Below are 24,875 nucleotides of genomic sequence, written 5' to 3'. Positions count from 1 at the left end.
TGTTCCCCCAAAGTAAGTTAGTGGTTCTGGAAAAACAACACCATTTCCGGCCAGAGACTCCAGAAGGGTCAGGGGCTGTCCATTTGCCCTGGAGCCCAGGCACCATCCTAAGGCATGAGCTCTGTTTGGATACCTCCCCACTCATCCCGGGATCTGGGATCTGTCTGTCACAAGCAAGGCCCTGCCCACCTAGATGTGAGGCTTTTCAAAGGAGTGATTTGGCTTCCTCTGGCTCCTCTGGGGGGTCTCCTCAGCAGGGCAGGGGCCTCTTGAAATGTATTGCCTTGGCTTAGTGCCAATTACACAGAGAGATTCTCCCAAGCAGAAAACCCCCAGGTCCTGACCAAGGATGCATCCTGTTTCTGGAAGGTTCCATTGGAATCTAGGCCATTCTTTGCCATTCTTGGCCAAAATGCATGGCCATGAAATCAAATAACCTGATTTCCAGGAGATGCAAAGATGCTGTGAAAGATGCCTGGGGTCTTTCCCACCAAGGTCAAGGTACTAAGCAGTGACAGATGCCTCTCCTTCTAGTCCTGAGGAGGGAAAGGGTCAAGTTGGAGGCAGAGGGGACAGAGAGATTAAAAGACGGGTCAACTTTCAATGGATACTTTTCCAGTTTCTTTTTCTTGGCTTCAGAGGGGACTGTGGGACTAGCATGTCAAAACAGGAAAGTGAGACGGAAACGAGTGGGCAGTCGATTTCAGCTTCTAAGAGTCCAAGGCTTCCAGCCATGCCAAGGGCTGGCCAGGGGTAGAGGGATGTTTTGTCAGAGACCGAGTGACCATCTATCTGGTAGTGAATGCATGATCCAAAGACCCTCCCAGCCCAGAGACCTAAATGCACATAGGAACACAGAGTCCAGCCTCTCCTTGGTTATTCTTTTCCCATGTCTGCCTCCGTGACCAGTGCAGCTTCCTCGCCATCGGAGACATACCCACTGAGCAGGAGTGTCTGAGCCTGGCCCTCATCTGTCTTTTCCAACACAATGGATACCCTGTGGGTTATTTTCCCTCTTGAGTTAGACCTGGTGGTTTCCTGACCCAGCTAGAAAATGTAGTGCCCTTAATAAAACACAGCGAGGGAGGTCTGAGAAGTGTGGACTTAGTGCCCATCTATCCTGTACCCAAAGTCAGTGAGGAGGTTGGAATACAAACAATCCATTCTCATCATGAAAGATTTAGTCCAAAACACACACCCCCCAATACCACCCACCCCCTTGATTGCTTCTAAGGTCCCCAACTCATTGGCTTTTATTTGAAAGCTATCAAATGAGCACTAACATCTGCAGAATGGTCTGTTAGGCATTTCCCACCCACTCCTGACATACTCTGTGCCTTCTTTCCAATAAGGTGGTGACCTGGAGGCTCAACAAATAGATTTTCACTGCCTGGAGGGCTCTTGCTCACCTGTGGCCATGGAATGGGACAGGCAAGGTTCTACACAAAGGGATTGTGTGGGGACAGGAAGGTTCTGGGAGTGGATCAAGCCATCGGGTGTTACTGTGAAATACTTGAAAGGGCGAGACCTGATTGAGATACCGTGATTGATGTTGAGACTTAGCTGGCTCCACTTAGCTTGACCTCAGAAATCATATAGCGTAAACATCTCAGGGGAATGAGTTGTTATGATTCACTAAGAGTTGTTATCCTATATAATAAAGAGCTAATATGCTAATTAGACCAAACAGCAGAACAACGGTCCGGGCGACTGTCCGGATGAAGCCAGGGCTGCCAGGGCCAAACCCCTTGCATGAATTTTGTGCACCAGGCCTCTAGTTTATAGATCATATTTCGAATGCTGAGTTTCAAAACAACCAAATGCAACCAGATGCTGAACAAATTCTCATCTGTCTTTGAAGCCACATTGTGATCGATACAAAGATTTAGGGTTCTCTTCCTAAATATTGATTTTTTTGTTGTTGTTGGGTAGGAGAACACCAGGAGGTGCAAAGAGAAATGGACTTGAATTTTTCTAAGTGTTCTGACTTCAGAAGTTGCTCTTTAGAAGAAATCCCTGCTACTTAGGTGGCCTTCATCTCTTTTTCTCTTAAAGTTGGGTGCAGGGAAAAATAATTCCAGTCTTTAGGGCTCGCTGGCTATTTAGAAACTGAAAAGAGAGACTGTATTCTTTCCTCTGCTCTGTGATGCGAGTGATTCCTGTGAGGAAAAAGGTGCATGAATGGTTTGCCTTCTGTATCCGAGAGGAGGAAAATTTGGGTCTACCTCAGTTCTGTTCCATGCTAACCGCAAGGCTGATTAATTTTGGATTTCAACTTCAAGACTCATGTTAAATTGGGGACTGGAAAATATTTTGCATACTCAGAAGACATCTCAGATATGGGGGAAAGTAGACTCCTGCAATTGGAGAGTTGAGACTGGGAAGGATGAATCTGGAAAGATTTCTCTTTTCCCTGAAATCTTTGTTAATAATGACATGGCTGGGTGTCACGGAGGTCATGGTGTGGTCTCCACAGTTCAGGGAGACCCACGCTCATGTTGGATGTTGATGAGAACACAGATGCGTTGAGGCTAAGATCCCAGACAAAAGCAAGTTCTGGGATCTAAGCGCCATAAATCCTGCACACTGCACACCCTCCCGGTGGAACTCTGACTCGCTTCTCTCAAATGGGTGAGGCAGCCAAAGCTGGTGTCCTCTTCCCCACCCTCCTGGGGTCTGTGTGACATCCTGTTGCCACAGTGGGTTGGTTCCTGGGCCTGAGTGGTCCCCCTCATCAGGTCACAGCGTCCTCCAGGGCTGAGCAGAGCAGAGTGCTCAGAGGACTGTCCAGATGGGAAAGGGCTGGATGGACTCAAAGGGTGCTATGCCCGGGCATCGCGAATGTAGATCCGCAATGCTGCTGGCCGCCACAATTGCCACCCCTGCCACCCACACTGGCATTGGCATTCTTGTACATCATCTCTGTTTTTAGGGGGTGGGAGTAATAATAGCTTACTGAGGAAGACTTGGAAAGTACAGAAAATTACAAAGAAGTAGATCCACCTATAATGGATCATCACCCTTAAAACTTTGGTATATTTCCTTCAGGTTTACTGGGGCTTGTTTTCAAAGCATGCTGGAACCATTGAGTAAATAGCTTTCGGACCCACTTATTGCTCACTCTCCATTGTATGAGGACCATTTCCCATGTCATAAAAGACCTTTCGAAAAGATTTCTCTCCAGATGAGTAACATTCCATTATATGAATACACCATGGTTTATTAAATCATTTCTCTAGTATTAGACATTTGGATGTTTTTGCTTTTGCACTATTGTAAACAATACATAGACAGCTTGGTGGGATGCAGTTTGCATATATGGTCTGCATGTTACTGTTCTTTTTTTTAACTTTTCAAAATTTTTGACAAAATACACATAACAAACTCTACCATTTTAACCATTTTTAAGTGTCCAGCTCATTGGCATTAAGTACATTCCCATTGTTGTGCAACCATCACCACCATCCATCTCCAGAGCTCTTTCCATCTTCCCAGGAGGAAACTCTATACCCATTAAACACTAAGCCCCCACTACCTACCCCCCTAAGCCCCTGCTCCCTAGCTCCCAGCAACCATCATTCTACCTTCTGCCCCTATGAATTTGACCACTCATATGAATGGAATCATACAGTATTTGCTGTTTTGAGACTGGCTTATTTCACTTAGCGTGTACCTCATGTAGCATATATCTCCACTTAGCATATATCTTCCTTTTTATGGCTGAATAATACTTCATGTGTGTATAATCACATTTTTTAATCTAATTCATCCATTAATCGACACTTGGGCTGCTTCCACCTTTTGACTGTTGTGAATAGTGCTGCTGTGAACATAGGGGTACAAATTCTTATTGAGTCCATATTGACAATTGTTTCCCAAAGGGTGTACTAGTTTATTCACCACCATTAGTATAGACACTTTCCTTGCCACCTTTACCAATACAGATATTATCATTAAGAAAAACATGTGTGCTGCCCTGGACAGTGTGCTCAGTGGTTGGAGCGTTGGCCTGTGCACCAAAGGGTCCAGTCAGGGTGCATGTGGGAGTCAACCAATCCATGTGTCTCTTTCACATAACGTCCCTCTTCTTCTCCCTCTCTCCCTTCAACTCTATCTAAAAGAAATGGAAGAGTATCTTTGGGTGAGGATTAATGAAACAAAAATCTGTGCCAATGAGACAATGTGCTACTCTGCCTTTCTTATTACTGATGCTGAATAGTCTTCATGCGTTTGTTTTCCATTTGGATTTTTTTCTGTGAATCATTGTTTCCTGGATTGCCCCAAATATATAATTCTTTGGATCGTGTCAGTTAGACAGACTTTGGTTTCTTCCCTGGCTTTTGAGACAAATCATCATAACTTAAGGGGGGAAAAGTTTATTTTTTACTACAAATTTCCTAGACACTGGTGCAACCCAGAACCCTCAAACTCCAAACAATTTCCTCTTGCCCTTTTGGTCTGTACATGTCCGCCTCTCTGCAGATGTGTCATCTTACCTTTTGGAGGTGAGTGAGGTCGCAGGTTGGCTGTTAGAACTATCAGTTCAGGGAGGATGGGTGAGGACCATAGATTCTGAGGGTTTGGCAGAGCTTTAAAGGTTATCTGGGCTTGCTGAGTGGGTGCTTTACCTGCCCACATAGGAGCCATGAGTTCTCGTGGGAATAGACCTCACGGCTCCATCTCTATTTATTAGCTGTTTGACCTTAGGCAAGTCACTTAGCCTCTCTGAGCCTCAGTTTCCTTACCTTAAAATAACTTCAATTAACCAGTAGTTACTAGTCTTTCCTCTTCTGTCCCCACTGTCCCCATTTTTAAAGATTTTGATCTTTAGCGTTTATTAATTGATCTCTTGGGCACCCTTGTCTCATGAGTTATTTCTGCTAGATTTTGTGAAATACTGAAAACTGTTCAAGGACCCACTCTTACCACCATCAGAGACCTGCAGGTTTTGGGGGACCCCTGTGGTTAAAAGTTAGTGAAAAGTAGGTGATCTGACAGTTTTTCAATCACCTTTTTATCTGGTGTTGAATCTTATATTTAGAAGAACCTGGGAGGAAGGCAGGGTAGGTGTCACATCCAGTCTCAGAAAATGAAAATTTTAAAGTTTCAGAGACTTCCTCAAGGTCACATAAAACAGTGACACTGAGATAAGGGATGGGCTCTAGCTGGCATTCCTTTCCTCGGGAGGGCAGCTGCCCTGTAGACTTTTGCATAAGTCCACATGCTGGTGGATTTTTAACCACTGTGACTGCCCAACACCAGCGGGCACTCACCAAGGACTGGCTCATGCATTCTCACCTGTCCTCCTCACCCCCAGGTACGTGGTCATCTCCAGGGAGGAGAGGGAGCAGAACCTTCTGGCGTTTCAGCACAGCGAGCACATCTACTTCCGGGCATGCCGGGACATCCGGCCCGGGGAGTGGCTGCGGGTCTGGTACAGTGAGGACTATATGAAGCGCCTGCACAGCATGTCCCAGGAAACCATCCATCGCAATCTGACCAGAGGTGAGTGCCCATCCTCTAGGTGAGGGTCATGCCCATGCCACCAAGCCCCCTGGGAGGCCAAGAATGCTTCTCTAGAAGCGTCCTAAGAAAACCGATGGGAAATGCAGTACACCAGCAATGGGGAGACCCGGGGGACAAACAGATGGTCCAGGTCTGAGCAGCAGCTCTGGGCAGTGTTGTGGGGACCACTTACCCTCCATGAGAAACTGTCTCAGAAACCCTATTACATATGAATGTCTTATTATAAACTTCAGAGTATCATGGAGAGAGGCAAGTCTCCAAAGCAAAGTACATCCATTTAATCAAAATCAATCCTATTTCCCCCCTCAAAGTGATGGAAAGATGCTATAAACTGCCACTGCTGCAATAATACATAACATTTACTAAGGACTTAATATGTGCTAAGCATGTGTTCCATCATGTCCCATGAAATCAGGGGAATAGGAGCGCCTACCTGAACCTGTGCTGAGAGAATTAGCTGGTTAGAACACATTTAGAACAATGTCTACCTTGACCACTGTAAGCCCTCAGTTGCAGACTTTTAAAACTAGTGATTCGTGTGGATTAGTATCCCCATCTTACAAATGGCAAAACTGAGCATCAAATAAATATAGTGACTCACCCAGGGCCGTATGGCTAGGAAGGGCAGAGCTGGGTTTCTATATCTGTTAGACTTGAGGGTCTGAGCCCTAACCTATAATGCTATATGAACTGCCAGGCAAAACTAGTTCCCTCCTGCTTCCTCCTGGTCTCATTCCCAGAGGTCCTAACGCTATGTTGTGAAAGAACAGTGTCTATTAGAACAAGAAGGTTGGAGGGAGGTGACCTTAGGTGTGGACGGTGGCCTAGTGGGTGAGATGTCCATCCGGGCTCCATTTAAATGAGTCATTTGAAAATGGCTTAAAATACTCCCAGTCCCTAGCCCTTTGCCTCTTTACTCCACCCTCAGCTTGGCGAGGGCAAACTGGTGAGTCCAGATCCTTCTTTCCATGGGACCGCCTTGCACTAAAACCATACCTTCAAAGACCCAGAGTCCACTTGGTCCCAGGAACCAAGGCTATCCCCAGGCCCCACTATATCATATCCCTGACCAACCTACTTTTTGGAAATAAAGCTCCATTTGGAATATGAGTAGAGAAGATGAGAGGGGGTAGGAGTGGCCCACTGAAATTAAGCGACCTTTAAAAACAAAGCAGATTATGGACATTGAGTGCCCAGCGGCTGCCTGACTTGGTAAAAGGTATCTGGTGATTGGATGGGCAGTGAGAAGAGACCCACTAGACATACTCATCTCTTGTCTTCTTCGGATCTGGGGATTGGGCACATGCTGATTTCAGCTGGTAAGGCATTTTTTCCATGATGAGATCGCCATGGTTTCCAGTTGACCTCTGGAGGTGCCTCGTGTAAAAGCATCTGATACATAGTAGGTGCTCAATCTTTGTTGAATGGATAAAAGAAGAAATGAATGAAGACAACCAAGAAGTCTCCAAAAGAATCATACCACCAAAGAGGAGAAAATCAAGAGAAGTCATGTCTAAGGACACAGGTTCCATCCTTTGGCCATAATCTTTTTGAATTCTTCTGGATTTGTCATGTCCCTTCCCCCCAGGGTCTTCTCCAAAGCTGCATCATCCTCAGAGAGCCCTGAGACCCCAGGGGAATGCTCACACAAGGGAGTGAGCTTTCAGGGGTGGTTCAGAGGAGCCTGGCAGACAGACTCGACATGAGATACACCTAGACATGTGAAGATACAGGAGGAGGGAATATCTCTTCCTGGCCAGGCTGAGAAGTAGGAAACGGGGAGGAAACGGAAAGCCACTGTGGGGCAGGGCCAAGGCAGGAGGTAGGTCCTGAAGTCCTTGTGAGCAGTTGTGGATCTCAGTGGCCTTTAGATGTTGTGTCTCTGTAACCTATAGCTTTGGCAGACGCTGGAAATGGGTAGCGGTGTCTTAGATCTGTATGCAAGTCCTGCTCTGGAATGGGGATCCCGCATGCTCAATCCCTTAAGGTCTTACTTGGAAGAAGGCTTCTTTGTAATTGGAGGCTGGAGCCTTTATAAAGGCCAGAGCATGGATTATTAGTTCTTATCAAAGAGGGACATTAGTTGGTGCCAAGAACTGCTTCCTGAAGAACATAGACATTATTTCTTTGTGGTTATCTTTTAAGAATAGGAGCATCTAATATATGTATTTAAAGAATTCATGTTAGTTGATTGACTTTGAGTCATTGATTTGCGTCATGGTGTTTTTCCCATGTTTTATGGAGGTGTTAGAATCAATTTCATGATGCTTGAAGGTCTTTTTTGACCCACAGGAACCTTTAGTCCAAAGAGGCCTCCTGCTCATCTTAGCACATTTGAATGAGCTTTTCTCTGAGCGGAGTAGCATGAGGAATTCCTGGTGATGAGTAGACTTGACCTTCAGACATCCTCAGCTGTTTGCTGCCTGATCGGTCCACGAGAAACAGGAAGGGTGGCCTTGTCGTTTAGAGATTCTGAATGAGCAAGGGTCATATATAATCTGCACAAACATATTGCATTTTTAAAAACTTCTCTTCATCGTCATGCTTTCTGTCCCTCAGCTGTTACAGAAATGCAGGCTGTGGGGAGCGCCTGAGTATCAGGAGCCTTGGAGGTGAGATCATGCCCTAAGTAGTCACGTGAGGACAGGAAAGGAGCTTCCTGAATAGGTTACTTGCTTTTGTGCTGTTACCTGTAGGAAATCTGGAGTCACACATGGGCCAGGGCACAACACCCCATGCCGGCTGTGGGAAGCCGAGGCTTGGCCACAGTGTGGCTCTGGTTTGCACAGAGATCCTTTGGCCTTCCCTCAGAGGTCTTTCGAAAATGCAGCTATCAGCAGCCTAATTACAACATATGAGTAGGTTAAGTCTTTGCTCAGTCACATCTCCCAGGGCCTGCCCCTGGTCTAGGAAGCCTTTAAGATGTCCTAGCTCCACAGGCTGCTGTCATGATCTTCTGAGGACTCCCCACTTAGCACTGCCCCCCCACCCTCCCAGGTAGTGTTCATACTTCTGAGCAGTTTATGAAACTGTGCCAGCCATTGTGAAAATCTGGCTAAAATAATTCATTGTTGGGGAGCTCACCAAGGTTTTGTTAAGTCATGTACATGATAGGAAGAAATAGAAAAGGAAGCATTGTTTGTATTGCCAGGTAAGGAAACAGCTATATTTTGAGAATGCTTTGGGTCAGTGTGGCCACGTTGTTCTTTACCTTGCTGGAGGCTGCCAGCTTGGAGCTGCAGCCACTGAAGGTGGCCCATCTTGCGTTGTCGTCCTGTCTCAGTCGGCACGCTTTCTCACATACTGCTGGTTTTCTGACTGCTGGGAGAAATTGAAAGGACATTTGCTTAGGACTTTGCCCTAAGTGGGCCGACTTCAGAGTGTGAGGGAGGAGGAAGGAGCGGGACTCAGTATTTCGTGTGTACCTTTTACCAAGTCGAAGCAGCCATCTTCTAATTGCTAGGACTGGACCAGAAGCCTGGAGGGGTGGGGGATCCATCCTCACTTAGCTATCAGGAATGTCACCACCCATTCAATGGATCGAGCAGGAGGCAAGTACCTTCCAACTACCTTCCCCCATAGCATTTTTCTCAACTGATTAATGTAGAGCTTGTATACATAAGACTCCATTGGAACTGTCTCTTTAAAGACTTCTCTGCTTTTTGGGGTCCTGTGATCTACTGAGTGATCGCCTCTCCCTTTTTGTCACACCTGCCCCACGAGGCCAGACTCAGAGGGATGTGTCAAGTGACTTCCTAACTGGAGTCCTGCATTGCTTTCTGCCTGTTTCTCCACTTGGGGCTTTTCCCCATTCCTCACACCCTGGTTTTCCTTCCTAGGAGAGAAGCGGTTACAGAGGGAGAAGTCTGAGCAGGCTCTGGATCACCTAGAGGACCTGAGGGGTCCCATTCACCTCCCTGTGTTGAAACAGGGCAAAAGTTCCTACAAGCGTGGCTTTGACGAGGGGGACGTGCACCCCCAGACCAAGAAGAAGAAAATTGACCTCATTTTCAAGGATGTGTTGGAGGCCTCACTGGAATCTGCGAAGGTGGAAGCGCACCAGCTGGCCCTGAGCACCTCGCTGGTCATCAGGAAAGTCCCCAAATACCAGGGCGATGCCTACAGTCGGTGTGCAATGACCATGTCGCATGGCATGCAGAATGTCAGCCGGACCCAGGGGGAGGGGGACTGGAAAACCCCCCAAGGGGCTTCTACGGAGCCAGGCCCATTGGATGACGAAGAAGAGGAGCCTTCGTCATTCAAGGCCGACAGTCCTGCTGAGGCCTCCCTTGCGTCCGACCCTCATGAGCTTCCCACCACCTCCTTTTGTCCTAATTGTATTCGCCTAAAGAAGAAGGTTCGGGAACTCCAGGCAGAACTAGACATGCTTAAGTCTGGGAAGCTTCCTGAGCCCCCTGTATTGCCAGCACAGGTACTGGAGCTCCCAGAGTTCTCAGACCCTGCAGGTAAGTCGGTTTGGGTGAGATGGTGTCGGAGGGAAGAGCACATGGTGGGCAGTATGAGGGTGGCAGGTGCTCTCTGCAAGAGCCACCTTCGGGGAAACCTGAGGCGTGTGACTCGGAGGTGAGTGAGCTCTGGCCACAGCCCACACCCTCAGGTGCCTGCCTCTGACAGGTCACTTTGCAGCTCCTGTGGGTGCTTCATGTCTTGCCCTGTATTCTCGTCAATAAAGGACATTCCGCTGCAGAAGGGGTGTGTGCTGTGTTCTTGAAGCGTTGCCTTTCTCTGGTGGTCCTAGGGGTGTCTGACCCCCACAGCCCAACTTCTAAACCTGGTCTTTCTCTCTGCCCAGTCCTCTCTGGGAGAGCCCCTGGCCCTCCCGACCTCAGCCCAGGAGCACACCTCATTCTTCTCTTCCCGACTTGCTGCTCTCCACACGGTCCCATCTCCCTGCCTGGGGTCTTGGAAGGACCTGGATCCCGGACGTTCAGCTGCATGCTCCTGCCCTTCTCTGTGGCTGCCTGGATGTCTTAGAGCTGGTTGACAAGGAGGGTTTTTCAGTACACATCTGCAGTTGAGAGTATTTACACAGCACTTTCTATTTTAACCACATCTCTTAGCTCAGAATGAGGTGCTTCAGATATTCAAAGCATGCATCTGTGTTCTGACCCTGAAATAACCTGGGGCCATGCCAAAGCTGCCTCAATTTGAGGGTAGCCTGCCACCCCTGGCCACCTTAGTGGTGGGACAAAGGAGTCCCAAGTCCTCGCTCTCTGACTTACGGATGTTTGATATGCTTCTTCCTCTGGTCCTGCGGGTCAGTTGATACCAAACATTGAAGTTCCTTGAGCGCCCACTAGTGGAGGGCCGGGGCAGGAAGCCTGGAGGATGGTGGCCACCATGGATAATCCACAAAGAGGGAAGCCACACATGGATATCAAGAGTGCTTCTAAATACATTCTGGCTGGGGTTCAATCCGTTGTAGGAATTGGCTTATGTTTCACATAGTGTGGCCACCTACCTTCTGGGCAGCGCTTCCTGTTCATTTTAGAAATGTCTATGTTTCCCCCACAGGTGTAAAGGTTTCTTTCCCATTTGTCTTCCAGCCTCAGAGAGCATGGTCTCCGGGCCCGCCATCATGGAGGACGATGACCAGGAGGTCGATTCGGCAGATGAATCGGTCTCCAACGATATGATGACTGCCACCGATGAGCCCTCCAAGATGTCGTCTGCCACCGGGCGCCGAATCCGGCGCTTTAAGCAGGAGTGGCTGAAGAAGTTCTGGTTCCTGCGGTACTCCCCAACCCTCAACGAGATGTGGTGCCACGTCTGCCGCCAGTACACGGTGCAGTCCTCCCGCACCTCGGCCTTCATCATCGGCTCCAAGCAGTTCAAGATCCACACCATCAAACTGCACAGCCAGAGCAACCTGCACAAGAAGTGCCTGCAGCTGTACAAGCTCCGCATGCACCCCGAGAAGACGGAGGAGATGTGCCGCAACATGACCCTGCTCTTCAACACCGCCTACCACCTGGCTCTCGAGGGCAGGCCCTACCTGGACTTCCGGCCCCTGGCTGAGCTACTGAGGAAGTGCGAGCTCAAGGTGGTGGACCAGTACATGAATGAGGGAGACTGCCAGATCCTCATTCACCACATCGCCCGGGCACTGCGGGAAGACCTGGTGGAGCGCATCCGCCAGTCACCTTGCCTCAGCATCATCCTGGATGGGCAGAGCGATGACCTGCTGGCCGACACGGTGGCTGTCTACGTCCAGTACACCAGCAGCGACGGGCCCCCAGCCACAGAGTTCCTGTCCCTGCAGGAACTGGGGTTCTCTAGCACAGAGAGCTATCTCCAGGCGCTTGATCGAGCCTTTTCTGCCTTGGGCATCCGGTTGCAGGATGAGAAGCCAACGGTTGGCTTGGGCGTAGACGGGGCCAACATCACAGCCAGCCTGCGTGCCAGCATGTTCATGACGATCCGCAAGACGCTGCCCTGGCTGCTGTGCCTGCCCTTCATGGTGCACCGGCCGCACCTAGAAATCCTGGATGCCATCAGCGGGAAGGAGCTCCCCTGCCTAGAGGAGCTGGAGAACAACCTGAAGCAGCTGCTGAGTTTCTACCGGTACTCGCCGCGACTCATGTGCGAGCTGCGGTCCACGGCCTCTACCCTCTGTGAGGAGACGGAGTTCCTGGGGGACATCCGGGCCGTGAGGTGGATCATCGGTGAGCAGAATGTCCTCAACGCCCTCATCAAGGACTACCTGGAGGTGGTGGCCCACCTCAAGGACGTCAGCAGCCAGACCCAGCGGGCGGACGCCTCGGCCATCGCGCTGGCCCTCCTGCAGTTCCTCATGGACTACCAGTCCATGAAGCTCATCTACTTCCTTCTGGACGTGATCGCTGTGCTCTCACGCCTGGCCTACGTCTTTCAGGGCCAGTACCTCCTGGTGTCGCAGGTGGATGACAAGATCGAGGAGGCCATCCAGGAGATCAGCCGACTGGCCGATTGCCCAGGGGAGTACCTGCAGGAGTTCGAGGAGAATTTCCGTGAGAGCTTCAATGGGATCGCCATGAAGAACCTCAGGGTGGCTGAAGCCAAGTTCCAGTCCATCAGGGAGAAGATCTGCCAGAAGACCCAAGTGATCCTGGCTCAGAGATTCGACTCCCGCAGCCGGATCTTTGTGAAGGCCTGCCAGGTGTTCGACCTCGCCGCCTGGCCCAGGAGCAGCGAGGAGCTCGTGAGCTATGGCAAGGAGGATATGGTTCAGATATTTGATCACCTGGAGGCTATCCCGACCTTCTCCCGGGATGTCTGTCGGGAAGGGCTGGACCCCCGGGGGAGTCTGTTGATGGAGTGGCGAGAACTCAAGGCTGATTACTATACCAAAAACGGCTTCAAGGACCTGATCGGCCACATTTGCAAATACAAACAGAGGTTTCCGCTCTTGAACAAGATCATCCAGGTCCTCAAGGTCCTCCCCACGTCCACCGCTTGCTGCGAGAAAGGCCGAAATGCCCTGCAGCGAGTTCGCAAGAACCACCGCTCCCGCCTGACCCTGGAGCAGCTCAGCGACCTGTTGACAATCGCAGTCAACGGCCCGCCCATTGCCAACTTTGACGCCAAGCGAGCCCTGGACAGCTGGTTTGAGGAGAAGTCTGGCAACAGTTACTCTCTGTCTGCCGAGGTCCTCAGCAGGATGTCTGCGCTGGAACAGAAGCCGGCGCTGCACACCGTCGACCACGGGTCAGAGTTCTACCCGGACATTTAGGGAAGCAGCGTCACCGAGGTCACTAAGCTGTTGAATATTTTTTTAATCTATACTCACAAGCTTTGATATATTATATAAATATATATTATATTATATATATATTAAAAACCCACACTGAAAAAATTTTTAAAAACCAAGGTGACACATCCACCAGAAGCTACTGGGAACTTTCAGAAAGGAACAGTGTCAGAAACTGACTCTTGTCTACACACTTTGGCAGCTGCAACGTCCGTGGCAACTCATTTTTCACTCACAGAAGCATGTGCCGGGGCCACACGTGTTCCCACTACCGGCCAGCCCACAGCATAAGCTACAATGACGGGTCTCTGTCATCACCTTTAGGTAACTCACGTTGTCCATGTTCTTGTCTGGGTGGGTGAGGGGCTTGGGTCAGGGTTTAAGTCCTTGCCTTTCCTGTTCTTGTTTGGTTTTATGATGGGGGTTTCTCAGCCTCTTTGTTGACATGCTGGTCCGGCTGAGTCCGATCTCTGATTTTGGATAAGGGCGGGTTGTGTATCTGGGTCAGGTGTTTTGACTTTCTCTCCCACCTGACTTCCGCTGGAGAGATTTTTACTCATTTCTTCACTGTCTTAGAAACATGTGTTGGTCAAACTGTGACACCCACTACTCCCCTCCTCTGTCGCCAATCCCGTCCCTGGGTTGTTCATTCCCTCCTTTCAGACCCCCTGGATCCTTATTACCTGTAATACTGAAGGCAAAATTGCCTGACGACCGAGCTTGAAATCCTGGGGAAGGAAGAGGGGATGAGCATTTTGCATTCCTGTTTTTAAATAGTGTGGGATAAAATAATCTGATTCCATTCAGATCCAGGGCTGTTGGAGAAATGAAGAGCCGAGAAATCCAGACCCCAAAGGGCAGTGATTTATTGGCTAAAAATAAGTAAAATGAAAAAAAAAAAAGTATTCAATTTACATAAATTATTTATACTCTATCTTTATAATCATATAATGTGGGGGCGGGGTATTTTTTTTCCTTTAATAATCAAGAAATGCCTGCCAGAGTTCCGTGGCAGGACATGTCAATGCAAGTTGTGCCCTGGTTATGCTAATGAGAGTCTCTAGAGATTTAGTCCTTTTTCTGCAACAGGCTGATAACCAGCCCTACCCCCTGGCAGGAAGGTAGTGGGAACCTGGGTGAGGCATCTATGCCTGTGAACACTTCCATTTTTGAACAGGGTAGAGATGTCCTAGAAGAAAGGAATAAGCAAGGGGTAAGATAGGACTCTCAAGGCATCAGCCTACACACACACACACACACACACACACACGCACACACACACACACACACACAAAACCACGATATAAGCTTTAGAAGTAGCCACTGGCCTACTCCCTGGGGCAAGTAGTGGTTTAAGCTAGAGGAGTCAGATCAATGCTCTTTCATTCATTTAACTACCAGTATACCTCGCAAGGGAGTGTTGTTTTTTTAAGTGTGCGTGAGCTGTTAGAAACTTCTGTTCATGTTTTCACACTTGGTTTATGCATATTGGATATGCAGAGATCCTGTATCATGGGTGCAGGTCATATTTGGAGGAGGGAGGAAGATCCGCATGGTCTGTGGTCATTAGGGAGCCACCCCTCTCAGCGGACAGAGGGTGAGCAAGGGATCATGTGACCTGGCCCCAGGGTTCCCAACCTGCTTGGCTCAGACATTATCAAACTGTGGTGGCTTCCTTCCTTCTGGTTTATCTTGCCTCTGAGGCCTCATGCCACCGTAGAGAACATAGTGGAAATGTCATCAACACTGAACATGTCACTCCCCCTTCCTCTCCTGCCAGTCCCTTCACCCCCAACAGGTCCCTTCCCCCACCCCCATGGTCTTGGTGCTAAGATAACTTTAGAATCATTGCTGCTAGTTGATAGCTTTTCATTACATAAATATATTATATATATATTATATATTATTTTTGAAACTTTTTTTGTGTTTGTTTCAACAGTGATGTAGCATGTTAAAACAAAAAAAACAAAACCTGGTTTTCTCTGACGGTCCCACTGCCAGGCCTCATATGCTGCCTTCTTCAACAAATCAATGCACCCCTGCCTGTGGTATTCAGTCCCCCACCCCCTTCCCCAGTCACACGTGCTTCCCCACCTTCCTCTGAACAAGGAGAGAGAAGAACCTAGCCAGGAAAGACCCAAAGCTCTTTCTGATGCTTTGAAATTCCCAGCCTCACTCCACTTCCCCACTTCAAGCTGATGTCTCCTCCCCCCACTCCACTCTTCCCATCAGGGTCAGTAACTGTGGTCAGGTGGGATGCTATTGCAAAGCACAGGGTTCCACCTTTCCCTCCCCAGCTTCCTCTCCACCACACAGACTGAGATGGGTTGAAGGCAGAGGTGGATGGCAAGGTGGGCGGGCCTCGGTGGAGGCAGACACAGTAGGTTGGGATCCGTTCTTCTAGCCAACAGATGCCTTACACCTTCTCCTCCCCCACACACTGCATTGGGACCCTCTGTGGATAGTCCCCCTAAACCAGTGGTCGGCAAACTCATTAGTCAACAGAGCCAAATATCAACAGTACAACGACTGAAATTTCTTTTGAGAGCCAAATTTTTTAAACTTAAACTATATAGGTAGGTACATTGTTATTAACTTAATTAGGGTACTCCTAAGCTGGTCTTTGCTAAAAACTCAAGGGGCCAAAGAGCCGCATGTGGCTCTCGAGCCGCAGTTTGCCGACCACTGCCCTAAACCACTCATTTGCAAACCAGAAAGAGAGTATCTGCTTGAGCATCTAGTCAGGGGCTGCGAATGTGTCCTCTCAAGAGACCATGGTCAAACTCCGTGTTTATGCCCAGGGAACCATCCTTTGGGCCAATGCCAGTTTCAGCCTGTACCTTATGAGAGAGCTGGGAGCCCGTGACCTGCCTCTGGGCTAGAAGCATGAGCTATGGCTACCGGTGGCCACCTCTCCAGCCAGGGTCTGGAACAGAGAGGATGAGCTCTCTGGAGAGTCTTGAACTTTGGCAAGGCTCCCAAACTCTGGGTGCGCATGCCCTTTGCTGAATTCAGCTGGGCCGTTCAGACACTCTGAAGGCCACTTTCCCTTGGGACAGGGAGTAACCAGGGAATAATCGGGGTGACACACCACTGCAATTTACACAGGGGCTTTTCTCAGCCTGGATGCTCCCAGGAGGCTCAGTGCTTCTGTCCTGTGCACGGGGCATGTGACTACCAGTGATTTCTATCACAGGCATTTCTCACTCTCTGCTTCTTGAGAAGGACTCTTGGGTGGATGGGACCCTCAGGATCTAGTCCAGGGAGGCACATGCTTGGCTAACCTAGCCTTCCTTTGATGGGTATAAAAAAATGGTTGGCTGGGCAGTCGTTACATCCCTAATGTGGTGGCTTTAGATAAGACAGAGCCCTTTAACTCAGCCCCTGGCTTAGGAGTGACAGCCATTGGCTTAGAATAAAACGTTTGTGTCTCTGGGCTTGAGACTTGTCCTAATCGAACTTGCTGTGGTTTTTGGAGGGGGTGGGAAGTGAGATCAGGTTTGGGGGGCGGGGGCAATCATGCCCAGCAGATACATTGCTGAGCCTGGCAACCAGAGGCCCTTGTGGTTAAAATGGTGTGCTTCTCTCCAATGGAGGAAAAAAACCCATTACCATCCATGAAAACTGAGGACAGCCCAGTCCTGCCTAGAACTCTTGCTGTGTCAGAATCCCCAAGTTTTGACTGCCTGGTTGATTATGAGTTCAGGCATCTGAATCACCAGGGTTTTGTGTGTGTGTGTGTGTTTTTGTTGGTGTGTGGGGGTTTTTTTTTTGTTTTTCTTTTTGTTTTTTTTTTGGACTGCTGGCAACATCCTATAGTACTGGGTGGAGCCTGATTTCCTCATCCTCGCTTGGGAATGAGAACAGGCTCCAGCTCCAAGATCCCTGGATAGCAGGGTTCAGTACTGGTACCCTGAATCCAGGGCAGTTGGGGGTCTTGGCCCCGGCCCCTCCTACAGGCTACCATGTTGAGTCGTCTTGCCTAGCCCTTCTCCTTGATTAGCTTCTGTTGATCCTATAAATTGGAGGAAGGACCTTGTAATTATTTGAGGTAATGTTGAAATATTTTCCACATGGGAAAGCAGTAGAATGCTGAAAATGGTCATGGAGAGAGTGAAATGGAATACAGACTTGGCCCAGCCCAGGCTGGGGGCTAGAGTCACTTTAGCTGTTCCCTGGAGCCTCCTGGGGTCCAGCAAGTGGCCTGGGGGGTTGAAATAGGAATTCTCTTCTGGATTCCTCCCCCTTCATTTTTCCTCCACCCCCTCTAAGAGCAGGGATTCGGTATCTAGAGCTGGTTGGGGCTTACTGTCTGGATTGATTTCTAAGTAGAATTCATGCTTTTTCTTGGTCCTAACACCCAGTTTGGGCAGAAGGCTCCAGTCCCACTGGGACTCACACTCCCCCTTCTTCTAGGGGCAGGCCCAGCCAGGCCGGCCTGGGACAGCCCAAGCAGGGAAGCCAGGGCGGCTTAACCAAGAAAGGGGTGTGTTCCGAGACAGGTGAGCTTGGGGCAGTTCCATTCCAGATACCGGCCTCCTGGAGGTGGTGCTGGGTCTGAGGTTCCAGTCTGGTCTTGAGGGAAGATTCTGTCTAGAGACACGCAGGGCCCTTTTTCTGCCTGGAGGAGGACCCCTCTCTGCCCTCTGTTCTGGGTGCTTTAGCTCAGTGGATGGAGCTGTGATATTTTATGGAGTCTTTGAGGTGATCTTTGTGTGTTAGCCAGAGGGAGTAAGAGTGCCCTTTGGGGAGGAAAATGGTACGGCCCACCTCTTCCACCTGGCTCTCCCCCACCCCAATCCCTTCAAGTGGTATCGCCCTAGAAATACCTATGCAATCCAGTCTCCCTAGGAGAGTGCATGGAAGCAGGGGTATGTGCAGTGTATAATACAAATGCTACAGCATATATATTGTATATATGGACATATACAGTACGTATACACAGAGTAAGAGATTGAATCACGTCTATATATCTATAAATAATATCCTATATATTTATACATTTTTATGTTTTAAATAGATATAAAAATAGAGTCTATAGAGAGCTGGGAGAGCAATGGGAAAGCCTGTGTTGTGCAAAGAGGGAGGAGGCAGAGCCTTTTGCAGGGGCTGATGAGGGAGCTCAGCAGGCAGGGTTTGCCAGGAATGGGGCCTCCTACCCCGAGTGGTGGAGAGGAGCGTAACTGGGTCCCGGCCCTCTCCGTGCACTTTCTCTCCTTTACCGCAGGCTTGGTCTGAGGTTGGAAGGAGACACTCACTCCCTGAGCTCCAACTGAAGTGCCCCCTCCATCCCCCCCTGCAAGCCTATGGTGTGGTCGCTGCTGCCTGGCAGTAGGTCGTGATCACGGACCCATGGTGTAGGGACCACTGCACAATTTTCCCTAAATACCCTCGTCCTCCCCCCAGCCCCAGGAGCGAGCAGCATTGGTGGCCATAGGAAAGGTGCAAATTGGACCAAGAGTGGTCCAGGAAAGATGCTGCCCCTCCCTCCTCCCACGCTTCCACTGCCCCCTAGAGGCCAAACCTCTGGAGTACCTCCCTCACCCACTCCATCACTGTCTGCCAGGGACTGAAGTGAAGTGGGCAGCATGAGCATCACCCGACAGTGCTGCCCACCATCAAGAGGCTTCCTGGCCAGGGCAGGGGTCATCAGCTCACTGGGAGGGGCGGGGGAGACCTATCCGCACACTCATGAATTCAGGAGCAATTCCAGTTCCGAAGCAGGGCTTTGGCCCAGCCCACTTTGCACAGCTGCTGCTGCTGGCTGTACTCAGGACAACTAACTCTCTTCCCTCTCCTGCACGGAGGCCCATCGACCCCTCACCTCACCGCCACCGTAACAGGCAGGTTTAGTTCACATACACTGTTCTGATTCTGTGACTCGAGGCAGAGGCTGAGCCGGATGCCCCATGAGGGAGGGCTGGTGCAGCCCCGTTGGAATCAGAAGCCCGTTTTGCTTCCAGGTTTCTCTCTGTAGTTTCTTTCCCCTGAAGGCGGGGAGGAGGGGCTGATGGGGTTGCAGTTGAAGGGAGACACAGGGCAGCTGCGTCCTCTGTGCTCCAGACCAGCCTCTGCTTCTTGGCTCTCCCATCTCTGAGCCCCGTCTTGCTCTTCCCCACCATCCTACCAACGGACCTCAGTTTCCAGCAGACCCACCCCTATACCGACAGTCTGGGGCGGGTCTGTTCTGCCAATGCCCACCTCCTCTCCCTCCAAGTCCTCCTGGGTCTCCTTGAGCCACAGCTAGCTGCCAACCGGGTCTTGGAACACCCTCCAGGACCTGGCTCAAGAAAGGCCAGGCCTGGCCCAAGCCTTCCTCCCACCGTGGTGGATCAGACCCATGGCCAGGGGATGGGCACCCCCGGGTAGCAATCCCACAATGCACTGTACCTCAGAGAGAGAGCAGCCACGGGGCATCAAGGCACCGGGCCCTCCGTCCAGGGACAGCCGGTTGCAGTACTGCTCACAAAAGGACAAGGGCCAGGCTGCCCTTGGCACCCTCAGTCTTCACTCGCCTCTCCGGAAGAGCCAGCAGTCTGATTCAGTCTTTTTCAGCCCCTGTCTCTCTCCTTCTCTCCACCCCCACGCTGCTGAACCATTTCATTTCAGTCATAAAGGAAAAATATAGTGGGGGAGGGGGGTACCTGGGAATCTATTATCACATACATATGACTATGTTAATACTTTCTTTCTTAAAAGAGAAAAAAAATCTCGATGTTATTATTTCGCAGACTACGCTTTATAGTACCTGTGTGACGGGACCTAGAACACTGGATACAAATAGAGCTATGTTGGTTTATCATAATATGTACGCAGAACCTTCCTTTTGTCATATTATCCTTGTAATGTAAGGAGATTGTTAATAAAAGCATTTAAATTTACTCACCAAGGTGGAATCCCTGCCTCCTTGTCTCTATCCCTGGCCTGTGCTCAGGCGGATTCAGAATGGGCCCCCTCTCAATGCCTCCGCTGTCAGGTTAGCAGCCTGCCTGCTGCCAGCTTAGAAGGAACTAGAAGAGGCCCTGAGCCCCTTCCTGCCGCTCTCACTTCTCTGTTATTCAAGTCTACTTCCAACGGGTCACCTTCAGGCCTCATGTACTAGTCAGGCCAAACAGAGGTGTAATTGAAGCCATTCAAAATAAATCTACTGCCCAGCCGGTGTGGCTCAATGGTTGAGCGTCGACCTATGCACCACGAGGTCACCAGTTCTATTCCTGATCAGGGCACATGCCAGGGTTTTGGGCTCTCACCCATGAGGGGCATGCAGGAGGCAGCCAATCAATGTTCTCTTTTGTCGATGTTTCTATCTCTCTCCCTTTCCCTTCCTGTCTCTCTAAAAAAAAAAAAAATCAATAAAAAATGTTTTAAAAAAATAATAATGAATAAATCTACCTACCCCCTAATGCATTTGTCCTACAAGAATCTCTTTGAGAAAACACACAGATCTATTGCAGATGAAAGGTTGTTCTAATTCTCTCTCCACTGCCTCCCGTGATTCTCCACGTGCGGGCCAGGTCCCTGGGGAGCAGTCTTTTCCCAGTAGTTCCCAGTGATGTTTTACCCAAATTGTTTTAGAAAGAAGATGGGCATAAATGTAATGAAGGTACAGGTAAGTGTTTTTATTTTTTCCTCCCAGATGCTAATCTCTACCCCTACCCCCGTCCTGTCTGCATCCCTTCACTGGCCTCCCCTTGTCCCTTTCCTTCACCTCTCCTTCTTAGTGCCTGCCATCTCCCTCCCAGCATGTGTCCCTCACTGTGTGGTCACAGTGGAAGTCCTGGATTCTTCTACTTCACCTGTCACTGTCTCGGTTTGTTCATTTGATCAGAATGACCCTGCACCTGATTCCTGACTACATCTGGCCTTGACCCTGCCCCTTCTCTATACAAAGCTGGAGGTTGTCCTGAGTTCTCCTCCCCCACACCTAGCTCTGGTGCCTTGGTTAATGCCCGGCCCCAAGCCAGGCAGGTGCCCCCTAATTCCCCCTGGGAAGAAATGTTTTCCAGCTCCTTCCAGCTTAGTGATTCTCAGAGTCAGTGGTTCTGGATAGCATTTTGAAGCTACTGCCTTGGGATCTGTTACCTTCCCAAGAAAGACGCTTGGTCACTGGCTATATGCCAGAGCCTGGACTTCAGGGTTAGAGGTAGGAATGCCCGATTCAAATCACCCTTCTGCCTCTTACAGGCAGTGAGATCTTAGACAAGTCACTTATCTGAGTCTGTGTCTTCAGTACTGAGCACAGAGCAGTGGGTGATACACGCTGACTGTTTCTCATTATCATCGTTGTTGTTACCTCTTAGATCAGGATGGAGCAGGTGCTAAGAAGTGATGGGTTTCCTTCTTTCACCTAGAATTCCTGCTACCCTCCGTGAGGGACTGCCCATGACTTGTATTACAGAGCCTCTAATACCTATTCTGGCAGCCAACATGGACACCTCTGCTGAATGGAGAACACCTGTTCCTTCTCAACCCAGAGAGAGATCCTTTTTCTGCTTTAACAGCTCACCTCACCTGGCTCTGGGGGGAAAGGGACTGCGGAGAGGTTTTGTTGGTTTGTTTGTTTTGGCTGGGAAGACAGGTTTCTCCTTGTTTGTCCCTGGTTGGTCTCCCTGGGTTTCTGAAATAAGATTTCTGCCATCACCCACTTGTCAACGGGATGCCCTGGAACCCCGGGAAGGGAAGCCATGCTCCAGCCTGGGCTGCGCTGACAGGAGATCACATCCGGCTGAGGACCAGCCACCACAGGGCCCTGATCACATGGCGGTCACCACAGGACCTGTTTCCATGGCAATGCCTGGCTCCAGCCTGCAGGACTGGCTTTCTCCCACCTCCTCCCAGGTAGGCACCTGCCTCCAGCTCTGGCTTGGGGAAGCTGCCGATGGACCATCTGTGCTGGCTCACCTGCAGGAGATGAAGGAAGGAGCACTGGGGCAGTTCTGCAACACTCACACCAAGAAAATGCCCAACCCCCTAAATCCATCCACAGCTACATCCTGGGCTCTCTCCTTGCCAGGCATCTGCCCCGGGAGGGAGATAGAACAGATGCTAAGGATCTGAGCTCCTGCAGTGGTGGTGCTTCCAATTGGCTCTAGAAAAATAGAAACTCTTGGGTGGAAAATTACCACCAGCTCCATTAGCAATCAAGAAAATGAGAAGAGACTGACTCGGAGCCTCAGGTGACATTGCATATTGTCTGGAGGAGTGGGTGGCTGCCAGAAGGACTTCAGAAGATGCCAGGGCGGATTATCAACATGGGGCAGGGAGGGCAGGTGCACACGTACATGGGTTTAGTTGTTTTATGCACAAGATTGGAGGCCAAAATATGTGCCAAAAGTCTAGACTACAGAATCACAAAATGTTAAAACGTAAATCTAGAAGGGACCTGAGCGATCATTTGACCCAAATTCATTTCACAGATGTGGAAAGTGACGTCCAGAGGCCAGTGGCTTGCCCAGGGCCATGAAGGTGGCCTGTGACAAAGCCAGGCCGGGCTGCAGGTGCTCAGTGCCTAAATGCAAAGCTCTTGACTCGGTTTATGTGCAGGAGCAGAGGGTATTTAAGGCAATTCAATGGAAAGCCTTGTATAAGGTGATTAATGAATCTACCTCCCTCTCCCATTTCTCCTTTCTATAAATCCAGACTCTCAAGTATTAGTTTTGGGCTCTGATGGGCCATATGCATAGTTACCTATGAAACATAGTTTATATAATATTTGGCTATGCAGGATAAAGCCCACTCCTCCAATTTTATTATGAAAATAAAAATCCTGGTTGTCATTAAAATGTGATATGTATGTAATATAAGATAAGGAGTTATATGCACAGACGTGGAAAGCGAAGACATTTCATGGCTTCCCTTATGGATCCTTTTAAAGAACCTTTAGTTTTAATTACATGTGGCCTGGCTAATTTCCTACTGATTTTAAAACCCAGGCCCTGCCCCTGGCTTAAGGCCAGAGCCCCTTCCTCTGTACACCAGGGCTGCAACAGCCACCAGGAGGGCCTAGGGGGCAGGGCTCGAGGAGTCCCCGTGTCCCTGCCCGCCATCTGGAATACAGAGACACCACCGGCTGCTGCATTGACTCTTCCAGAGTTTTTGGTTTGGGAGATTAGAGAAAGAGGAGTCTCTAGTTTCCAAGTGATTTTTCTTCTCAGCAATGAAGTCAGAGCCCCCAGAGCACCTGCATCCCTACTTGTATGTAGTCCCTTGGATTCGGTGTTCAAGCAAGACCACCAAAGTGCACGCAGGCATGCGCACACACAGAGCAACCTATGATCCAGGTAGATATTCTACTCACTCCTAGGTAGATATCTGAGAGAAGCTTGCACAGGCACCTGCCCCGGGAGGGAGACAGAACAGATGCTAGGGATCTGAGTTCCTGCCGTGGTGGTGCTTCCAATTGGTTCTAGAAAAATAGAAACCCTTGGGTGGAAAATTACTACCAGCTCCATTAGCAATCAAGAAAATGAGAAGAGACTGACTCAGAGCCTCAGGTGACATTGCACATTCATAGGGGTTCTGTAACAGCAAAGTAAAAGTGAGAAGAGGAGGGGGAGAGAAAGAGAAAGAGAAGGAAAGGGAGGGAGGGAAGAAAGGAAGGAAGGATGAAAGAAATAAAAAAAGGAAACCTCTAAGTGTATATCAACAACAGACTGGGATTGTGGTATATCCATACAATGGATTATTATACAGCAACAAAAAATGAACTGAACTGGAGCTACATATATCTGCATGGATAAAGCTCAAAATTTTAATGTGAAGTAAAAACAGTGTGATGAAATTTAAGTTAAGTTTTAAAACACGTAAAAATACGCTATGGCACCCAGGGTTTACACGTGCATGCAGTAAAGGGATAAAGAAATGCTTGTGGTGAGAAATAAATTCAGGATGGTGGTCTCCTCAGTAAAGGGCTGAAGGAACTTCAACTGTATCTGTCAAGTTTTATAAAGCCTGGCAGTGGTTCATTAGTGTTTATCAAATTATCACTCCCGCATCTGATATGTCTTAAATGTTAAGTAAAAAGAAGAAAACACCAGGTAGTTAACCCAGTTGGAAATTATTTATTTACCACTGAAAGGTTTTTCTCCAAAGTGTGACACCAGACATATGACTACAATGCCTCATGCGTCTTTTTTGTGCTTCGGTTCATAACTGCAAACAAACACACACTTAGCATTGACAACAGGAAACACGGGCGGCAGAAACAAATCACAAGGGCTAGATCTCTTGTTTCACGGTCCTCACCTCAGTCTGGCTTTGGCGATAGCTGCCTGCCACCCAGGACTCCTCACATCCCAACGGAATTGCTCCATCTTGCTCTCTACATGGGGTGATTTGTCATTCAACCCACAGCAAGAGCCATGTCCCAAATGGAAATGGACAGACGCGTGCAAGATCTTGACCAATAGGCACTCAACAAATAGATATTAATGTGATATAAGAAGTGGAGCCAAGATTAATGAGGGTGGACTCCCAATTCTTTATATCCATCGCCATATCTATGAAAGAACCAGATCACCGTGTGGGCAACTGCCTGTTGGAGATGGTTTCTTACTTTATTTTCATCTCTGCTTCGTGCAAAACACTCCCTGGCAAAGTA

At 49.2% G+C, this 24,875-nt stretch overlaps 1 protein-coding gene across 1 annotated transcript in view; it reads left to right on the top strand.

Annotated features, from left to right (window-relative positions):
- PRDM11 (PR/SET domain 11) overlaps nt 1–13,258 on the top strand; it is a 44,363-nt gene extending 31,105 nt beyond the window's left edge. The window contains exons 5-7 of the mRNA XM_028153582.2: nt 5,318–5,505; nt 9,366–9,992; nt 11,094–13,258. Coding sequence (XP_028009383.2) covers nt 5,318–5,505; nt 9,366–9,992; nt 11,094–13,258 — 2,980 coding nt within the window. The remainder of the gene's footprint in view (nt 1–5,317; nt 5,506–9,365; nt 9,993–11,093) is intronic.
- The last annotated feature ends 11,617 nt before the right edge of the window (nt 13,259–24,875 follow it).

Source organism: Eptesicus fuscus, chromosome 13 (genome assembly GCF_027574615.1).
Source record: "Eptesicus fuscus isolate TK198812 chromosome 13, DD_ASM_mEF_20220401, whole genome shotgun sequence".
Classification (NCBI taxonomy): Eukaryota; Metazoa; Chordata; class Mammalia; order Chiroptera; family Vespertilionidae; genus Eptesicus; species Eptesicus fuscus.
The sequence above is the reverse complement of the archived record's forward strand: the minus strand, read 5'-3'. Positions and strand labels throughout refer to the sequence as shown.